General features: G+C 46.3%; 1 protein-coding gene across 1 annotated transcript in view; it reads left to right on the top strand.

The window, feature by feature from the left end:
* The window catches only part of LOC119450778 (uncharacterized), a 164832-nt gene that overhangs the window by 23713 nt on the left and 122501 nt on the right, over positions 1-18618 (top strand). Inside the window, exon 3 of the mRNA XM_037714279.2 lies at positions 2644-2845. Coding sequence (XP_037570207.1) covers positions 2644-2845 — 202 coding nt within the window. The remainder of the gene's footprint in view (positions 1-2643; positions 2846-18618) is intronic.

Genomic DNA, 18618 nt, shown 5'->3' with positions numbered 1-18618 from the left:
AGGCATGAGTAAATCATGACAAAACTATGGCCTTAAAGTGCTGTGATAAGCATAATAAATATTCGTACTAATACACAGACTGGAGCTGGTAACTGCCCACTAGATCTCATAGCAAAATAAAATATATCACAACACATTCGATGTGCAATCCCGCTAAAGTACAGTGAAAACAAACAACTAACACACAATATAAAATCTAACGCGTAAATACACAGTCAGTACTAGATGTGTTCAAATTAGACCCACGTAATATCATGCAAATCATTACTTCAAACGGGCAGTTGTCCAGAACATGGGCGTGAAGTTCATTCAATGGATCATTATGAACAAAGCTATGCAACATAAAAATATTGCACTTTAGGCCAAATGGCGTCTGCTGCTAACGGCCATTACTGTCCAGACGAGATGAAACAATCATGTGATAAATACAGCAAGCATTCGGACTATCACATTAGTGCCGGCAACTGCCTACATCTCTCACGGCAAAATAAAAACTATCACAACACACTAAAGATGTAGTGTGTAAAGCATAGTGAAAACAAACAAGTGACACGCAATACAAAACCCAACTCTTAAATACACAGTCAGTAGTAGAGATGTTCACATTACACCCACTGAATACGCAGATCATTCCTTCAAACAGACAGTTGTCCAGAACATGGGTGTGCAGTGCATTCCATAGATCATTATGAACAATACTATGCAACAAAAATATTGCACTTAAGGACAAATGGCACCTGCTGTTAATGACCATTACTGCCCCAGCGAAATGAAACAATCGGGATAAATACAGCAAGCAGTCATAATATCACATCAATGCCGGCAACTGCCCACCAAATCTTTCAAGTCAAAAGAAAAACTATTACAACGCATTCAAGATGCAGTGAAACTAAAGTACAGTGAAAACAAACAAATGACGCAATATAAAAAATGTAACTCTTAAGTATTGCAACAAACAAATGAGGCAGTTAGCACTAGAGATGATCATTAGACCCATTGATAGCATACTGACCTTCAAACAGCTAGTTGCGCAAGACATGGGGGCACAGTGCAATGAATGGATAATTAGGAAGAAAACTGCAACAACCAAGAGCACCATGTTCTATCAACTTTCAAACTTTCTAAAAAGGTGCTCACTCAGATGAGGAAAGTGGTGATCGCTCATACACACATGACTGAAAATATATATGTGAAAACAGCCATTACCTATACCACTCTTCCTGGTGCACAAAGAAAACGTATGCAGCCCTTTTTCCCCTAAAGAGGAACATGTTGCACAACTGTACTGCGGTATTCATGGGTATAAGCCAGATTTCAATTTCGTTGCCTAAAAATTGTGCTTCTTAGATAGTCTAAAAGGTAATTGAGCGTGTTGCCCTTGTCTGTTTCTAGGCATGCGGTTGTGATGGATGTCATATGCTTGTGTCACAAATTGAACATAGTGCTAGTTAGGTGCGACTACAAGGATGTATATTTGTAGCTGCCCTCAATCCCCTTCATGTTGACAGTCAGCATCTATGGTGTCTCTTTCTTTGTATTGTTCATCTAGCACTGTAGTGCTCCTGCATGCTCTTACCCCCGTCATTCCGCGGTTCAGAACGTCACTGCAGCTTTTCTGGCTCGTTACTGTACTGTTGTGCAGTGACAACAAGACTATGCCATGTTTTTGTGGGCAGGGGATAAGTGCACGCTGTTTCAGCGGCAGAAGACGAAGACGACGTTCGGGGTTGCTGTCTCCTGACATGAAAGTAAACGGTCATTTCATCGGATCTGACTGCTTTGGTGTTTCCTCTCGCGAGAATAGGTGTGCGCTGCAACAAAAGTCAGGAAACGCTTCAGCAAATCGCAACGGAATGCCAACATATTCATCCAGCGAAACCCGTAGGCAGTGTCCTCATTCCGGGAGCCTTGAGATACAAAGATGGAGTGATTAACTGATCAGCAGTCGACGTCAGGTTGTCAGCAGTCGAGGTTATTGGTACAACAAAAGCACAGAAGTGAATGATAGATGCGGAGTCGCTGTAAGTATAGATAACGGTAGAATATTGTGATAAAGGATTTAAATAGAAAATAATGATAAGCACTATGCTAGATGACAGTAGATGTACTCAAATATGAATAAATCAAGGAGGTTGAGTGACTATTTGTCGTTGCCCCATTTCAAAGAGGATGCCAATAAACATAATCATCATCATCTCTGGACTAGCAAGGTGCAGCATTGAATAGCGCGAGAGCATAGATGAATTTTTGGCAATGGGTGTATTGGCAGGCCTTGCACCCTTTAGAAACATCGGCGTTAAGACAACTCAAAGCACTCACTGCATTAGTGGTTCCGTTTGTATAAATGCCTTTTTCTTAATAGTAAGGGTTTTATTTATGACAAGTAAAACAACCTTAAGGGAGTATACTGGTTTGCAGTGTTCGCCTAAAGGTTAGAGTAACGCGTAGCATTGCTTGCGCGAGAGCATATTCAGTTTCCACCGGCGGCGAAAACCCGAGAATTAACGACCGCCACACAAATGGGAAAAAGAGCTAAGGAAAGCTATTCGCTTTAAAATTAATCCAAGAACACCCGAACTTTCCCGAGTTACGATTGCACTAACGTTCGTAGAAGCACCTCAGTATTTCTGTGAATACTTGCAGGTTAACGATGTCGTCAGCCTCACGCGCGCTGAGATGCTGGCGGGCATGGAGCGCTACGCCGTGGGTTTCCGGCAGTATGGCGTGCTTCCAGGAGACAAGATCTGCGTTCACCTGGATAATGGAGTGGAAAATCTATTAGCAATGTATGGCTGCGTCTTAGCTGGAGCTGCCATTGTCTTAGCCAAGACATCGCTCACAGAAAGTAAGTAGGGAAATTATCTGGCATGAATTCCCACATTCACTAGAGCGCTACACACACCTTCCAGAAAAGCGTGCGAGAGTGTTTCTGGGAGACCAAGTAAGAACGAGTAAAAATGAGTGCTTTTACTACAATTATTATTGTCATAAATTGGCAGTCTCTCACAGCAACCAATACATTGAATGCGATAGCGAGGTTTAGGAATGTGGTCAAAATCCTGTCATTGTTCTAAGAATACACAGCAGCGCCCAGTTGGCATGACAGAGCACCCGACATAACCTGCTACTGCGATACATAGAACAACACCATGGCAGATATGTGGCCTGTCAGAATGCGAGCGTAATGAGGAGCACTGGCAGCAACAGCGGCGAAACGATTGAACAGTTTTTTACCCCTGTCTCAAAGCACACAGGCATTAGCGACCGCGCTGGCCCGTCTTGACGACCGGCCGCTTTCGGAGCAACCAGACTTGGAACGCCGGCCTATACAGTCGTGACACCACGAGTCCGTCAAGACACTCTTGGTATTTTGCGTTCGAGTGACCTGTTAGAGGAACTATAGTTCGCACGGACGTTCCCCACTTCCGCTATTATTTTTTGTGCATTTGCTTTATCTATCCGCTATTCTTCCCGTCTTCTATTTCCTCCAACTCTTCCCACAGTGCAGGCTAGCAAACCAGAATATCTTCCGGTTAAGCTGCTTGCCTCCCCCACCTAGTTTCTCTCTCTTTCCCGCTAGCAGCAACGTTTTAGGTGTTGCACCTCCATATTGAACAATGTTAGAAGTCTACGAAAGACTGTCGGCCTTTCTTAGCACCCAGAAAGAAAGGTCTAGGTAGCTTTAGCTTGACATTTGCTGTCCGTTTCGCTCAAACAAATATAGGCACCGTGCACGGCGTGGCTTGCACGCAGCGCTTCACAAAGAATGTCCACATGTGTGCGCACAACGCTAATGCCCAGGAATGGAAAGCGATACGGTGCTTCCAATTGCCTTCATTGTTTTTGAAGTAAAACTCTTTGCTGACCTTCTGACTCTTGAGGTGCGGGACACGCATGGGCCGTCGATACATCCGAAGAGCGATCAGACGCCGCCGCCTGGTCGAACGCGCTTCCGGTGCGCGTGTGTTTCGTGCCGCAGAACTTGAAAAGGTAGCGTAATGCTCCAAAAATTCGATATGCTTGTGTGCACAGAAGGAATAATCCTAGTCCCCAGTTGCGCGCTTTCATTGTACTTTTACCGAGCTAGCACATAGGCTGGATCGTGCTTGTGAGTGCAGCGTATTCAGCTAAACGGCACTGCATGATTGCCTGTTTTTTCGAGCGTTGAGTAACAATGAGGCCCTTTATCAGTGGTTTTCTCACTTTACCAGCGAAGGAAATTTGGATAATTTGATTGAAATTATTCGAGGAATGCTAAAGGTACCAGCAGGCAGTAAGGCTCCAAAAAACTTGAACGAAATTGTGATGCAAAGTACAAAAAAAATTTCTCGCCATCACGGCCCTGCGAAAGTGTATGTTAAGTGAAGCTGTTGAAAACCGCCACAAAAACTGCCGAGGGGAGTATGCAATGCTTTATCGCCTTAGTGTAATGGTAATTCAGAGTAATGGTAGTTATGGGAGTAATGGTAATTTTCTCAGCACCGCCGCTGGTCGTATTGCCGTTTCTTTTTTATTTATCACTTCTCGTATTCACGCTGTTCATCAGGAGTCCTGACTATGAGTTACCTCGCAAGCTGCTGTCTCCGCGGCGGCTTGCGCAACCTCAATCTTTACCCGGAAACGTATGCGCAGTGTTAGCAGCAGCGCCTTATTATCAATTATGTGGTTTGGGTGCTTGTTTTGTGCTTGTGCATTATTGAAACGAATGCTGTGCTGTTGCATGCGTGCTGCTAAAGATTGTATGCACTTTTCGCTTCAATCACTGGTGGCTTTTTTTAATGCGAAAGCATTGTACGGCTCCAAAATTGACTGGTTGCACCCCCAAAACTTTTCCAATTCGAAAATAGAGTGGACCCATGTTCACGGCCGACCACGCCCACTCACAAAATTGACTTGACCAACCCCAAAATATTGGGTGGGCCATACCTTAATAAATTCACTTTGCCCAATTCGAAAATTGACGTTTAGACACCAAACTGGCTCACTCCCAAAATTGACTTGGCCCAATCCCAAAATTGACCTGGCCCACCCCCAAAATATACTTGCCCAATTCGATCACATGACCAAGTGAAAAGTATCGCGCGAAAGAGACTTGCCGCTTTCGCATTCAATGCACGTAAGGAGACTTAAGTGCCTCTGTAATGTTTTCGAGCGCAGCTCTTATGGCGTCGTAACCGAGCGAACTAGCACAGCGAAAGATGAGGGCGAAGACGGCGTGCGGCGGGCGATGAAAAAATCGCTCAGAGAAGAAGCGCGGGGAGCAAAGCAGAGAGTAGGGCGCAGCGCACACCGTGGTGCAGCGCAAGGAGGCGGAAAGCGGAGGAGGGTATGGCAAAGCGTAATAGGAATTGAGCGACGCAACCGATGGAAATGCTTCGTCTGCCGCTGCTGCTAAACAAGCTGCCCAAGCACAGGCTCAGCGCCGCCGCCCAGAGCACCCTGTCGTTCATAGTCAAATTCATTGCCACAACATATTGCGAATTCAAAACACCGAAACAGCTGCGCTCAAAATCGGTGTTAGGGAGTACCGTAATCCTCTGTGAATTTTTTTACGTGAGGACGACGCCGCGAAAAATCCCAACCAACTAGAGGCTAACAGCTTCGCTTTCAAACACATCAGCAGCTATGCCAACATAACACAGCTATGAACACATCAGCACGGTATGCAATTCTAATTTCTCAACAACAACTAATAGAGAGCTTTAACGGCATATATTGAGTTTCTGGTAAGTCTAATTTGCATTGATCAGCTTCCGAGGTCTCCCTTGTAGGTCTAAGAAATGCTGGGCAGAGTTGAAGCAAATTTATGCTTATATTTGTTTGATAGCCCAGAGCTTAGTTAAATTTCATTGTAAACTCATCAATTGTCTACGCAGAAGGCTGATTTTTTGGCCAATAAATTTTTCATTCAATGTGTTTTTTAAATGTTTGGCGGATGCTTAAGTTTAGTCTTTAAGATTGGAACGCAATAGCAGCATTGAAAGGTCTCTGGCTGCTTGTTAGGCTTCCTGGCAACTGCACCTTTATTTTTTCTCCAACTTCGCCTTCGCATGCGGCTACCGAGGTAGCGAGCGCCATCTGGATGGTATACTTGCAAGGAGCGAACTGCGGCGCGCAGCTGTATGAGTGGGAGAAATGCTGGAGAAGGAGCTTGCATTTGAGTTTCTGCGTACGACAATTATGCTTTCTCGTATATTCAAAATTACAATCCGACGCTGTCACGTCTGTAGGTTCCGGTTACGTCGTGCTTACGATTTTTCTGACTCATTTTACTTTGACAAATTCGATCAGTTCACCAGCGCCTCTGCGCCACGCGGAGGGCCTGCTTGGTCGGCGTGGTTCGGGGTGATTTTCTTGGCCACGGACACCGACGCCCAGACCAACTCCGACGCCGGATTTTCTGCGGCACGGGGCCTCTAATGCTATCGCATTAAAATTGTGCACTATGAACCATAGGTGAAGCTCACGACCACATAAATTATGTTGAAAGCTATAATATATGTTGAAATAAAAACACGTAACCTTTCAACACAATAATGGATGCGCGGCTTTTAGTAGTAAATAACTTAAAAATAATTTTTGGGTAGTTTATAGTTTGCGGGTGTGGACAATTCAGTCAAAAGTGAGGAGCTATTCTTAGGCTCGAATAATTCATGATCTTTTTATTTCTTGTGTATAAGGTAGAAAGTGTATGCGTTAGGACTCTTATTTGGGTTGATTCAAATATTATAAATACTGTCACGAACAATGACAAAGGCAAATACGTTGTAGTGGGGCTGGGTCAGAGGCTCTCTTGTCGGACTGAAACCTGCTGGAACCTGTGCACTCTGTGCAGTCTTGACTAAACAAGCGCTAGCCGTTTACTGTTAATGAAATACCCCCTGTAACATCTTTTTGGTGGAGGTTGCGGGCTCTATTCCACCAGGCCCTGGATCTTAGGAGCGGACGCCACGCTTCTCCCGCCTCCATGGCCGAAGACAGTACGCAGTCATGGCAGCCCACGGCAGCGGCAACCGTATTCCTTTCGCATCCCCTCGACCCCGGCACGTTTTGCGGCACGGATACCAATGACGTCGACGATTGGCTCCTATCGCACGAGCGCGTCAGCAAGCACCACAGGTGGGATGATAACCTATGCTCGCCAACGTCATTTTCTACCTACAGGGCTCGGCTCGCGTGTGGTTTAACACGCACGAAGAAGAACTGACGAGTTGGGATGTATGCAAGGAGAAGATGCGCGAATTGTTTGGCCGATCGGCCGCGTGACAAATGACAGCCCGGTACGAGCTGGCGGCCAGAGCTCAGACTTCCACGGAATCGTACGTCGCATACATCCAAGACGCGCCAGCCTTGTGCCGCACAATTGACAAAGACATGCCATAGGTGGACAAGGTTGGCCACGTGTTGAAACGCATAGCTGACGATGCCTTTAATATCCTCATGTGTAAGCACTGCACCACGGTTGACTCCATCATCACAGAGCACTGGCGGTTTGAACAAGCAAAAAGCAGGCGGATTACTCAGCGCTTTACCAGACTCCCGAATACAGCTGCGACCTCCTCGTGCGAAGTTCCCGTGACGCCCCCTCCGTTCTCGATGCCTATTAACTTGGCAAGGATTGTTCGCCAGGAGCTCGAAGCCATGGCTCCAGCCACTTATCAGACACCTGCTCACGACCATTTGGCGACAATATCCCTTATTCAGGCCGTCGTACGTCAGGAGGTTGCAAATATGGACGTCCTATTTCCACAAGACACCAGTTACGCCCCTCCGCCCATGTGCGCTTCCAGTCCTCCCAAGTTGCTGCTGCTGCAGCTTCCGCTCCCGGGTTCATACCCCGCTACCACAACCGATCTGAGTGGAGGGCGCCTGACGATTGACCAATCTGTTCTTCTTGCTATCGCATCGGCCACATTTCACGCCAATGCCGCAATCATCGGAATTACCGACCAAGCTTCCCCGGTGACCACCATCAAGATCGTGGCCCATACTACAGCACATCTTTTCTCGACGACCAACTTCCGGCCCGTGATCCTCACCGTCTTTCTTCGCGCTCTGAATCGTCCTACGCCGACATTGCCACACAAGGACACTAGTCCAGCCAATCGCCGTCCCCTCAGAGTCGCCAGTCACGCTCCCCTCAACGCCGTCGCTCTCCTTCTCCGGCTTCCTCTGGACACCACCCGGGAAACTAGCCAGTGCAGCTCCCGGAGGTGAGACTGCATTGACGACAAGGACCGCAAAACCTCTATTGACCCCTACTTCAAGACTCAATTTGCTCGGTGTTCTCGTCGACGGCGTGCCCGTTACTCCTCTCATTGATACTGGCGCCCACATATTTGTTATGAGTACTACGCTCCGACGCCGCCTACGCAAAGTGCTGACACCTGCCGTCTCTCCTACTGTGCGATTAGCTGACGGCACCCGAACACCTCTTCTTGGTATGTGCACTGCCCGCGTTACTGTTGCCGGCCACCACACTTCAGTTCTCTTCGCTGCTCTCGACGCTTGCCCACATGATGTCATTCTTGCTATTGACTTCTTGAGCGCCCACTCTGCCCTCATCGATTGTTCTACTGACATTTTGCCACTCGAACTGCCATTGTGTCCTGATGACGCCGCATCAAGTAACACTCGCCTACGTTCCGTTGAGTTTCTACGACTACCCGCGCAGGCTGCTACCTACGTCCTTATCTCACCATTTCCCCAGTCCCTGATGATGAATATGTGGTCGCTCCCCTCACAGATCTGATCCTCCTCTCGCGCAACATCGCACTTCCTCATATAGTAGTGGTTATTGCCAACAACAGAACGTTGCTTCCAGTCCTCAACTTTTCTACTTCATTCCATGTTCTTCCTCAAGGAATTTCACTAGCCGAACTGTCACCTCTGCAAGAATGTGCTGTTTATGCATTCGCTGCAGGCACCGAGGCCGTGACGCAATCTGTCATACCGGCGCCAACCCAGGCACTTCTGGACAAAATTATATCCCCTACCTCTTACCTTCCCAAAGTGAAGCACTCCGTGGGGTCCTATTTTCGTACCTTGACGTATTTGATGTTGAGAACAGTCCACTAGGCCGTACACATGTCGTGGCCCACCGCATCGACACTGGAGACGCCAGCCTCCTTCACAAGCACCCTTACCGAGTGTCTCACTCTGAGCGCCAAGTCATCCAAAAGGAGGTAGAGAAAATGCTTGATAAAGATGTTATAGAGCTTTCCTCTAGCCCTTGGGCATTCCCTGTAGTGCTTGTGAAAAGAAAGACAACAGCTGGCTGTTTTGCGTCGATTATCGCCACCTCAATCGGGTGACGAAGAAGGATGTGCATCCCCTCCCACGAATTGATGATGCGCTCGACTGCCTCCATGGTGCCAAATATTTCTCGTCGCTAGATCTCCGCTCGGGATACTGGCAAATTTCCGTCGATGACAGCGACCGCGTGAAGACCGCATCCATCACACTCGATGGCTTCTACCAATTTAAGATTATGCCTTTCGGGTTGTGTAATGCTTCTGCAACTTTTGAACGCATGATGGGCACTCTTCTACGCGGTCTGAAATGGTCGACCTGTCTTTGTTATCTGGACGACGTCATCATTTTGTCGCCGAGCTTTCACAGCCACCTCCCTCGTCTGTCAGCCATTCTCGACATATTTCTCCGGGCTGGCATCCAGCTTAATTCATCTAAGCGCACCTTTGGGCACCGCCAAATCAAATTACTTGGACACCTAGTCGACACTACTGGTGTCGAACCAGACGCTGACAAAGTCTGTGCCCTCAGCTAGTTCCCGGTTCCACGGTCCACGCAAGAAGTACACAGCTTTCTTGGGCTCGGCTTCTACTTTCGCCGCTTTGATCTCAACTTCGTGAACATTGCTTGACCCATCATGGGCCTCCTCAAAAAGGATGCGGCCTTTTCTTGGGGCATGGACCAAGCGTCTTCCTTTGCGTCGTTGATTTCTGCCCTCACTTCACCAGCTGTGCTGCCTCAATTTGATTCGGCTCCTAGAACAGAACTTCGCACCGACGCAAGCGGCCGTGGCATTGGTGCTATCCTCGCACAAACACAAATGGAGCCAACCGTGTGATAGCGTATGCTAGTAATTTTCTGTCACTGTCGGAAAAGAATTACACCAGTACTGAGCGGGAGTGCCTAGCTCTCGTCTGGGCTGCCGCGAAATTCCGGCCGTACCTATATGGACGGCCGTTCATGGTCATAATCGACCATCATGCGCTCTGCTGGCTCTAAACACTTAAAGACCCCACAGGGAGGCTCGGCCGTTGGGCATTACGATTACAGGAGTACACGTTCTCGGTAGTGTACAAATCTGGCAATTTACACAATGACGCCGACTGCCTCTCCCGCCATCCCGTTGAACCATCCGACTCGACTGAAACGGGACCCTGACAGCCTATGTCTTGGCGATAACAGACTTCATCCATGTGGCCGACGAACAACGTAGAGATCCAACGTTGCTCGTTCTTAGTGACCGTCTGCAATCCGGCACCCTCGACCCTTCCCTCAACATGTTCTTACTTCAGGATAACGTTCCTTACCGCCGCAACATGCACCCCTAGGGTGCAGAACTCCTGCTCGTTGTCCCGCATCATCTGCGCAGGGATATCCTCGTCTAGTTTCATGACGCCCCAACTTCCGGGCACTTAGGCGTCTCCAGAACTGATGGTCGTATACGACGACGTTATTTCTGGAAGGGCCTTTATCGGTCCGTTCGCCGCTACGTAACATCTTGTGACCTGTGTCAGCGTCACAAGAAACCTGCGACTAAACCTGCTGGTCTCCTTCAGCCAATTGACGTTCCAACCGAGCCGTTTTATCTAGTGGGCCTGGACTTGCTCGGCCCCTTTCCAATTTCCACGAAAGGCAACGAATGGATTGCAGTCGCTATGGATTATACGACTCGATATGCAATTACTCGAGCGTTGCCAACCAGCTGCGCCACAGACGTAGCCGACTTCCTACGTTACGTCATCCTCCAACATTGTGCTCCACGTCATCTACTGACAGATGGCGGTCGCTGCTTCCTGTCTCTTGTGGTTGACGATCTACTTCGATCATGTGCTACTCATCACAACTTCACGACCTCATATCAACCTCAAACCAATGGATTCACCGAATGCCTAAACCGTACACTGACCGACAGGCTTTCCATGTACGTTTCCGAAGACCACCACGATTGGGACGTTGCGCTTCCGTTTGTCAGATTTGCCTACAACTCATCGCGTCATGAAACGGCCGGTACTCACCCTTCTATCTTCTCTTTGGATGCCACCCCTTACTACCCTTAGACACCTTGCTCCATTCTGATCCGGCCTCCACGTCCACGACTTCCTATGCGCAAGATGCCATCACGAGTGCGCTCGACGCGCGCACAGTAGCCCGCGCGCGGCTCTCGTCATTGCAGATTGCTCAAAAATCCATTTATGATCGTCGGCACCAGGATACTGATTTTCTACCGGGCTCTCTCGTCCTTCTCTGGCTCCCATCTCGTCGTGTCGGCTTCTGTGAAAAGTTAATGTCGCGGTACGTCGGGCCCTACCACGTGCTGCGCCAGGTGACTCCTGTCACCTATGAGATATCTCCCATGGCATCCACCTCATCAACCGCCTCACCACGAAATGACATCGTACATGTTTCCCGTCTCAAACTTTACAACTGTGATAACCCATTTTGACCACAACAAGCACCGGGGATAATGTCACAAGCAATGGCAAGGACAAAGACGTTGTAGTGCCCTATTGAAAATTTACCCGATGCTGGGCATGATGGAATCCAACATCGATCACGGTGGATTATGGTAATGGGCATGCTGGGCGGTGGGCATGCTGGGTGCTGGGTAGAATGCTGGGTGATGGGTGGAATGCTGGGTGATGGGTAGAATGCCGGGCGATGGGTGGAATGCTGGGCGATGGTGGCACGCTGGGTGGGATGCTGGGTATAACAGTGGGTACATCAGGTCAAATGCAAGTTGTGTAATGAATCGTAGGAGCAGCCATTGAACTTGGGAAGCTCATGATGGGTTATCTTCATGCGTGCTTGAGTCTTGCAAAGTGTGCAGTCGGTATCTACATGTGGCCAAGTATGTCGCTACAATTTCATGCCATTAGGAATCAATGTATAGCACCATAATATGTTCCATATCTTCACACTTTATTGAAAAATGCAATAGGTTAATGCGATTCACGTCTTCCATACTCGCTTGCCCTCGCGCCCGCTTCTGTGAAGCTCCAAAGGTGCTTCCTTAAAGAAGCAAGGTGGTGCTCTGAAGGTGGTGCTGGTGGCCCCATCGGATGTTCCCAGATGTACTTCTCCAGGCAGTCTAAAAGAGCGCAATAAATATAGAATTTAATTGTTTTTGAAACCATTTGTAGTAATAAGTGAATGAAGGAAATCTGCTGCAAAAGATTTAACAAGTTTCAAATAATACAATGCCGCATATATTACACACAAATATGCTACCCAGCGCGCATGGCAGAGCAGCTTTATTTGCAGTGAGAATGCATACACATGCATCACACTGTTTTGCTGAGTTGCATGGGATTTTAGTAGGTGTTTGCCAAAGCCACGCCTCTTCTCATCAGGAAGTTGGCTTTACTGCAAAGTTAAGTCATACGGCAGCTGCATTAGAAGCCCCGTCAGAAGGACTTATTGCGTCCAATTTCGCATAATTTGTCTGCTCTTCAAGCACCCAAATTTCTGTCAGATTTCGAGAGCCACGACTTGGCTAGACTCTAACGCAAGGGTGGCTGAACGGAGTGTTGATAAAGTTTCATCTTAGCTTAGCAGCGCGACGATCTACATGGAAGCGAGAGAAAGGATAGGAAAGAGCACTGACTTACAACAATTTTATTGTGCAGATAACCAAGGTTTAAATACCACGCTAAGGCACAAAAGAAAAAACAGAAAGGTAGCACGTGTTCAGGACTCGGCTTCCAACATACGATATGCAAATCATGTGGTTAAATATTGCACTTCTTTATCGCACAGTGACAATGAAGGTGTTCTGACGCAGCACTCCCCAGATTTGTGAATTTCGAGTGCTTCAAAAATTTTTCTAGTATGTTTGTTTTTGTTGCGACTCACAATTTGTGTGCTATCAAATAGGGGTTTGCAACGGTGGTCTCTGCAATGAATACTGAGATGACCAGAAACGGAGTTGAAAACATTATTATGCTCCTTTAATCGTTCTTTGAGACAGCGTCCCGTCTGACCAACGTATTCGCGGCCGCAGGATAGAGGAATGTTGTAAGCAACACGTACAGCGCACGTGACAAAACAGTTATTATAGTTGGTTCTGCAGCAATTTTTTTTTTCTTTCTTAGGATTACAGTTGACCTGCCTGCATAAGCGTGACAGCTTATGTGGTGCAGAAAACACAACATCAACACCAGCATGCCGACCAACTTTCTTGAGATTATGGGACAACGTGTGGATGTAAGGGATGACGGTGACTCTCTTCCTGGAAGTGGCAGAATCTGGGTTGCTAGCTTTTTCTTGCTTTTGCAAGCTTCCGGCTACTGATGTCAGCAGACTGCCCGGGTAGCCCGATTGCTCAAGTCTCCGGGCCTGTTTCCTGAAACTGGTTCCCATTAAGTGGTGACAGGACTTTGAAAAGGTATTTGTGAAGCATAGGCAACGATTCCTTGCTTGATGAGCTTTGAATGGGCTGAGTTAAAAGGTAAAAGAGCTTTGCAAGCTCTGGGTTTATACATACAGCACAGCTGGTTGTTCCTAAAAATGAGTCTGATGTCTCAAAATCTAATTGAGTCGGCAACTGGCAGCTCATGGGATAAGACAAATTGATGAGGACATTCTGTAAACAGCGATAAAGCATCATGGCAGCTAGTTTCGACAGTGTCGGCGTCAGCATTTAAAAGAACTAAAAAATCATCTACAAACCTAAAAACTTTTTTACACGAAAGACGGAAGGCGTTCGGAATGTGCACAGCAGGAAGACGTACCTACAAAGGGACAGATTTTGCATCGGTTTATGCATGGCGCCCGTGCTGAGTGACATCTTGCTAGCCACTAACGGCCGTGCACTTTCCAAACGCCTTCAGTCTTAGTGGAAAAAGTTTTTAGGTTTGTAGATATTTTTTTAGTTCTTTTAGATACTGATGCTGACACTGTCGAAACTAGCTGCCGTGATGCTTTATCGCTGTTTAAAGAATGTCTTCATCCATTTGTCTTAACCCATGAACTGCCAGTTGTCGACTCGATTAGGTGTTTAGACCTCAGACTCACTTTTAGGAACAACCAGCTGTGCTGGATGTATAAACCCAGAGCTTGCAAAGCTCTTTTACCTTTTAACTTGGCCCATTCAAAGCTCATCAAGCGAGGAATCGTTAGCCTATGCTTCACTTATTCCCTTTCAAAGTCCTGTCACCCCTTAATGGAAACCAGTTTCAGGAAACAGGCCCGGAGACATGAGCAATCGGGCTACCCGGGCAGTCTGCTGACGTAGTAGCCGGAAGCTTGCAAAAGCAAGAAAAAGCTAGCAACCCAGATTCTCCCACTTCCAGGAAGAGAGTCACCGTCATCCTTTACATCCACACGTTGTCCCATAATCTCAAGAAAGTTGGTCGGCGTGCTGGTGTTGATGTGTTTTCGGCACCACATAAGCTGTCACGCTTCTGCAGGCAGGTCAATTGAAATCCTAAAGAAAGTAAAAATTGTTGCAGAACCAACCATAATAACCGTTTTGTCACGTGCGCTATAGGTGTTGTTTACAACATTCCTCTATCCCGCGGCCGCGAATACATTGGTCAGATGGGACGCTGTCTCAATGAACGATTAAAGGAGCATAATAATCATGTTTTCAACTCCGTTTCTGGTCATCTTAGTATTCACTGCAGAGACCACCGTTGCAAACCCTTATTTCATAGCACACAAATTGTCAGTCAAACAAAAACAAACATACTAGATAAATTATTGAAGGGCTCGAAATTCACAAATCTGGAGAGCGCTGTGTCAGTGCCCCTTCATTGTCACTGTGCGATAAAGAAGTGCAATATTTAATCACATGATTGCATATTGTATGTTGGAAGCTGAGTCCTGAACACGTGCTACCTTTCTGTTTTTCCTTTTGAGTCCTTAGCGTGGTATTTAAACCTTGGTTATGTGCGCAATAAAATTGTAAGTCAGCGCTCTTTCCTATCCCTTTTCTCGCTTCCATGTAGACCGTCGTGCTGCTAACCTATGATGTCTCTAACGCATGCAGGAGACCTGCAAGGTGCTAGCTCTGTCATCTGCTACCGTTAGCCTGTTGCTCGCAGCCTGTATTTCATGCAGTAGGCGAGGAAGTGGGTCGTAACTTTAGCATTAGCCATGTAGGCATAAATTTTTTTATGTACAAGCCGTAGTCATGGCTGGTTTCTATGCTTTATTTAACTGCAATGATGGCAAACAATGTTTTAGTGTTCTTTTAAAACCCCGTATAGCTTCCTTGCTAAGCTAGCCTACAACTTCACTGTAAAAAACCTAAGGAAGCATCTTAAAATACAGAGCAATCTCTTATGCTCGTTTGTTCCTAAAAACCATTTTAGCAGCAAACGGTATTTGCAGCAGACAAGATGGCAGTACAAGAGTTACCGGCACTTCATTCATAAAACAATTGAAACTGCGCAGAAAAACAAGGCGTTACAGCCACACTATGTTGTCATCCGTTCTAATCCAGGCTGGCCGCGAGTTCTAGAACTCTGCATGATGCCCAGCACCTTGATTTTTTAGGGCACTGATGACAGGCATGAAAATTTATAGGAAGCTTCACACAGGTCATGCTTAACTATCCATGTCATAGCGTACATGCCACTAATGTGGGAGGTGTTTTCTTTGTGTAGTAATTTTTTCCTCATTTTTATGCTCAAATAAGGCACATGTAGCCACCTGACTTTCTTGATTGCTTGTCATTGAAACCGATTATAGGGGAAACTGCGGACAGCTTTCGCAAGAAACCAATATCTCGAAATTATCCTATGCTGCTTTGACAGTGCATATATACGGCTTAAGAAAAAGACACATGTATAGGCACTCGCATCATTCTTTCTTTGGCATTTCTTTCCATTGTGTGTACATCAACGTTAACTCATCCAGATAACTTTCAGATATACAGTCAAGTTTCTTAAATGAGGTGAATGTTCACTTACTCTTCACAGCAGCCACTTTCTCTGGTCTTGCCAGAAGCTTCCCAGATGCATCAGAGATAGTCCGGCAGGCCTGCCCAGTCTGGCTTCTTTCCCCAGCTTGTGTTGGTGTCCACAGGTGCTGTGCCAGACCTAATGCGCACTTGGCTTCGGAGGTACACTTTAGTATGTAATGCCACTTGTTGAGTGGCATTACAAATCCCACACCAATCTGTACCTGCAACAGATAGAAAGTATATTTTTCTCTGACAAGTAATCGTAACACTAAAACACACTTGCATAAAACAATATTGTATAGGTTAGGTCCTTTGATTTCTGATAAAACCCCATAATTTCCCATTTCTGCACTTCGAACAAGCGTTATAAAAATCGGGTTAGACCCACTCTTACCACGAAATTAACCTTTCTGTAAAGGATAACAATACCATGCAAGTGTTACTAAACTAATAAAGTTTCCCCATCTTGTGGGCAGCAAGCAGTCATATTTTATAAAGTTTAACCTCGCAATAAGGAAATTGATGGACAAAGCAAAAAATAGGTTCAAATAGGCGCAGTACCACGCAGAGAACAGTGCAAGAACGAGTGCCATCGTAGCCTCCGAGATTACAAGCAGTGTCACACTGAGAACAGAGCACACGTGACCTGAGAGAGCATGTGCGCCAGTCTCCAAAGGCCACCACCATTATACACTGCACGGCCTCGTTCTGAAGCACACTGAAGAAATGCCTTGAAAGCATGATTACCCTTGCATGGTTGAAAAAGAGTGAACTTCCTTGAGGCTTCTGAAATCCACGTGCAGCACTCACTCATCTTTGCAGTTATGTCTTCGTCATGACTAAACTGGAGCAGAGGATGCGCCAAGTCCCGTCACAATTGCAAACTTCAGAACTTGGTGTCCAACCTCCTTTTACTGCGATCGGATTTGACATGTTTGTTTTAACAGTACGGTGCTATTAAATATGTTCATTATATGTGGACGCAGCTTGAACAGGCATGGCCAGAAAATCAGAAATGCAATAAAATGCGGCCATTTAAAACCAATAATTCGTTATATCGGCGATTGTTATAAGCGAGAACTGTAGTGTACATGAACGTAAGCAGCGAGAATTTTTTGACAGCGCTCCAGTAATAGCACAAGTAAAGGCATTTCATAAACCACTGATAAGCCATCACTGTTTTTCACTCCTTCGCTACACTCATTACACGTGCCCTCATACTACACTACAAAGTACAGCTAAAGCTACGAATTCCATTGCACAGCAGAAGTAAGGTTCCTCTATTGTATGCCCCTAATCACTTTCCCGATGAAGATAGCTGAATGGAACCTTCAGAAAAGCTTCAGTGTTGCACAATGGGTGGCCCCCCTCCGGCATTTTCAGAAGACAAAATTGGCTCTCGTCATGTTGGCCCTGTCGTTTCTCGATGAATGACTGGTTGACAGCTTTTACTCCTCACGCTGAGGTCACCTGGAGCACCCTGTTGACAGTGTGATGCACGGAGGCAGTGCCAGAAAGGCCAGGAGAGCAGTACATAATTTTTTTAAAATTTGTGGCATTCCTGCAGCACATAGCACTGCCGCATTTACCAGACTATGGTCAAGGCATTGTCTACATCATGCGCACATTTCTTTGAAATATCAACTATGTCAGATGTTATGTTTAGGGGCCCTTTAAGAAATTTTCTTCATTTATACCTAGGCCGTCATATTTCACCAAGGCTTTCTAAATAAACCTCTAGTTTAGACAGCAACAATTTTATGTTGTTTCCTTAGTCCTTGATTGTATGTGCTGCTCACAATGCATCATTTCCAATCAATGTCTTTGTGTTTTACTGTTCAAACACCATGTTTTTTATAAGCTGACCTGCAATACATCTTCAATGTAGAGAAGCCTAAGGAAGCATCTAAAAATAAAACAAAGCAATCTGTTATGCTCGTTTGTTTCTAATAAACATATTCTTGCAGCAAATGAAATTTGTGTGAGACTGTTTGTGGGTGCCAAAACAAGAGTTACTGGCAGTTAGATTTATAAAGAAATTGAAAGTGCTCAGAAAGGAAAAAGGCTAGTTAGAGTCGCACTGTATAGTCACCTGCTCTAATCCAAGCTGGAGGCGAGTGCTGAAACTTTGTATGATGCCTCAGTGCGTTGCCTTTTTTTGGCGTCGACAACAGGCATCATTTTGCCTGTCTCTCAGTCTGTCTACCTGTTCAAGGTAAGCAGACTGAGAGCCTTCATAAAATGAGTGCGTAGCTTATGAAGGATGCAAGCTGGTATCCAGGTAGCGTAGTGGCCTTGGAGTGCATTGAGATGATGATGAGGTCACTAAAATTCAAGTCGAATGCAGAAATACAGATCAACATAGTGAAACAAAAATGTGGCTTTCATACCCAATAATAACAGCATTTCCCACGGTTTAAAGAAAGGTGCAGTGAAGTATGAATTAGACATGTTTTGAC

The sequence above is a fragment of the Dermacentor silvarum genome, chromosome 4, assembly GCF_013339745.2.
Source record: "Dermacentor silvarum isolate Dsil-2018 chromosome 4, BIME_Dsil_1.4, whole genome shotgun sequence".
Classification (NCBI taxonomy): domain Eukaryota; kingdom Metazoa; phylum Arthropoda; class Arachnida; order Ixodida; family Ixodidae; genus Dermacentor; species Dermacentor silvarum.
This window is presented reverse-complemented; position numbering and strand designations above follow the sequence as displayed.